This window comes from Rhincodon typus, chromosome 1 (genome assembly GCF_021869965.1).
Source record: "Rhincodon typus isolate 14 chromosome 1, sRhiTyp1.1, whole genome shotgun sequence".
NCBI classification, from domain to species: domain Eukaryota; kingdom Metazoa; phylum Chordata; class Chondrichthyes; order Orectolobiformes; family Rhincodontidae; genus Rhincodon; species Rhincodon typus.
Genome location: NC_063332.1, coordinates 26,308,356 through 26,311,193, shown reverse-complemented (window position 1 = coordinate 26,311,193; position 2,838 = coordinate 26,308,356). Strand labels below are relative to the sequence as shown.

The window sequence follows — 2,838 nt, the reverse complement described above, 5'->3', positions numbered from 1 at the left end:
AATTCCTTATCCTTTCAATATGTATCAGTGAACTTAATACTTACTCTTTAGTTCTCAATTTCAAACAATTTACCTACAATGATAGTTAGGACCCTGATGCACCCTTACAATTAATTTTACTTTTGGAAACCCACCACTACCCCATCCTATACATTTTATACCCTTTAAATTTAAGAATAAATCAATTAACTGATGAAAGTTTTCGTACAATTCAAAAACATAGAACTATAAAACTTTTAATATTGATTAAAAAGCAAGTTTTGAAAGTACACTGAAGAACTTACCTGACTCAGACTCCTATATGGACAATTACATATCAGTTTTAAAGCACTACTCTAATATGACATCTAAAGCCTATTTAAAATTTAAGGACTGTCAAATAATTTTTTTATGTGAGTAAATTTTAAACAACATATGCTCAAAACTACTTAAACGCATTTACACTTATCCTACTGAGTTTGCACCTTTTGTTATCCTGGGGTTAGAGGGGTTTGTGGCATGGCAGCTGATACAAGTGTGCAGTGGGCATCGAAATCTCTTGTTTTCAAATACAGTTGGTGGATACTTTCTCACACACTCCTCGTGGTAGAACTTGCCACACAGAGGAACATTACAACGTTTAACATCAGGCCCATTCTTCTTACACACAAAACATGAGTGAACGCCTGCACAAAATAATGAAATAAAAACACAACTAATAATCAAAAATCAATCTTTTTTCAAGTTCAATAATACAATATGGATGTGATAATAAATTTAAAAATCTAACACTCCTTTAAAAAAGATGCATATATTAAATCATAGTCTATTGCAGCTTTCATATTATACTATTGTCTTTGGTCATCTTAGTACACGCAGTCTTGACCTGCTGCAGCCAATTGCTGTATATAGATGCATGGTATTTGAGTTCCAGAATTTTGACTGTATTTCAATGAAAGAACAACGACTGTATTTCCACGTCAGAATAGTTGTAGGTGGTGGTCCCAGGAGTCTGCTATATTTGTCCTAGGTTATAGAGATTGCAAGTTTGGGACATGCTATAGAAAGGACTGAGTCTTGTAGATGATACACTCTGCCGCAATGGCACTGGAGGCGGAGGGAGTGAATGGTTCAAGCACTGGATGGGACAGGCCTGGCCAACAAATTGGCTGCTTTGACCTTAATTGTTTTGAACTTCTTTAGTCATGTTGGAGCTGCACTTATTGATGCAATTCACCAAACCCACAAAAACCACCATCTAGAAGGACAAGGGCAGCAGATACGTGGGAACACCATCACCACCCTGCAAGTTCCCCTCCAAGCCACTCACCATCCTGATTTGGAAATATATGGCCACTGTTGCTGGGACAAAATTCTGGAATTCCTTCCCTAACAACATTGTGGGTCAACCTAAACGATCCAGAATGTAGCAGTTCAAAGTCACAGCTCATCACCACCTTTTCAAGGGCAATTAGAAACTGGCAATAAATGCTGGACAGCTAGCAATGCCCAGTCCTACAAGTGAATAAAAAAACTTCTACCACCTAGAAGGGCAAGGGTGGTAGAACACCACGTGTGTGTTTTCGTGCAAGACACACATGATACCATTTTCACCTGGAAATAATATTGCTGTTCCTTCCCCAAAATCCTAACATACATTCGGACACCAGCAAGTGTCCCTACATGCGAAGGACCAACCAGCTTCTCCACTGTAATTAGGGATGAGCAATAAAGCTGAAGCACAAAGGGTCGTGGAAGTCCTACTTCAGGATTCTCTTAAAGTTAACATACACATTCAGCTGGCAGTTAGGATTTCAAGAGGTCACAAATACAAGAACTGGGATATACTGCTGAAGCAGTATAATAAACTGGTCAGACCACATTTGGAATGTTGTGAGCAGTTTTGGACCCCATATCCAAGGAAAGACGTGCTGGTGTTGGAGGTGGTTCAAAGGATGAAGGGTTTGTCAACATCAGGAGCAGTTGAGGACTCTGAAGGATTGGCGGGGGGTGGAATCTGATTGAAACTTACAGAATACTGAGAGGCCTGGATAGACTGGACATGAAGATGATGTTTCCATTAGCAAGACAGTTTAGGGCCTGAGGGCAGTCTCAAAGTGAAGGAGATACAGAGGAATTTCTTCAGCTAGAGGGTTGTTAATCTGTGGAACTCATTGACGCAGAGGCCTAGTTATTAAGTGTATTTAGGACAGAGGTAGGTAGATTCTTGATTAGTAAGGGGATCAGTGGTTACATGAGGAAAGATTTAAAAACAAAAAGGACCTGAGGGTTAACTTTTTCACATGGAAGGTGGTTTGCTTATGGAACAAGCTGCCAGAGGAAGTGATGCAGGCAGGAACAATTGTATCATTTAAAAGACATCTAGATAGGTGTATGAATAGGAGATAGTAGGAACTGCAGATGCTGGTGAATCCGAGACAACAAGGTGCAGGGCTGGATGAACACAGCAGGCCAAGCAGCATCATAGGAGCAGAGAGGCTGACGTTTCGGGCCTAGACCCTTCATCAGAAAAGGGGGAGGGGAAGGGGGCTCTGAAATAAATAGGGAGAGAGTGGGAGGCGGATAGAAGATGGATAGAGGAGAGGATAGGTGGAGAGGAAACAAACAGGTCGAAGAGGCGGGGATGGTCACAAGTTTCAAAATCTCCCCTCCCCCTACCGCATCCCAAAACCAGTCCAGCTCGTCCCTGCCTCCCTAACCTGTTCTTCCTCCCACCTATCCCCTCCTCCCACCTCAAGCCGCACCTCCATCTCCTACCGACTAACCTCATCCCGCCCCCTTGACCTGTCCGTCCTCCCTGGACTGACCTATCCCCTCCCTAACTCCCCACCTACACTC

The 2,838-nt window shown here is 42.1% G+C and overlaps 1 protein-coding gene across 1 annotated transcript in view; it reads right to left on the bottom strand.

The window, feature by feature from the left end:
- Positions 1-444: 444 nt before the first annotated feature.
- The window catches only part of LOC109914983 (histone-lysine N-methyltransferase NSD2-like), an 89,547-nt gene continuing 87,153 nt past the window's right edge, over positions 445-2,838 (bottom strand). Inside the window, exon 13 of the mRNA XM_048603418.1 lies at positions 445-665. Within this exon, the coding sequence (XP_048459375.1) occupies positions 445-665 (221 nt within the window). The remainder of the gene's footprint in view (positions 666-2,838) is intronic.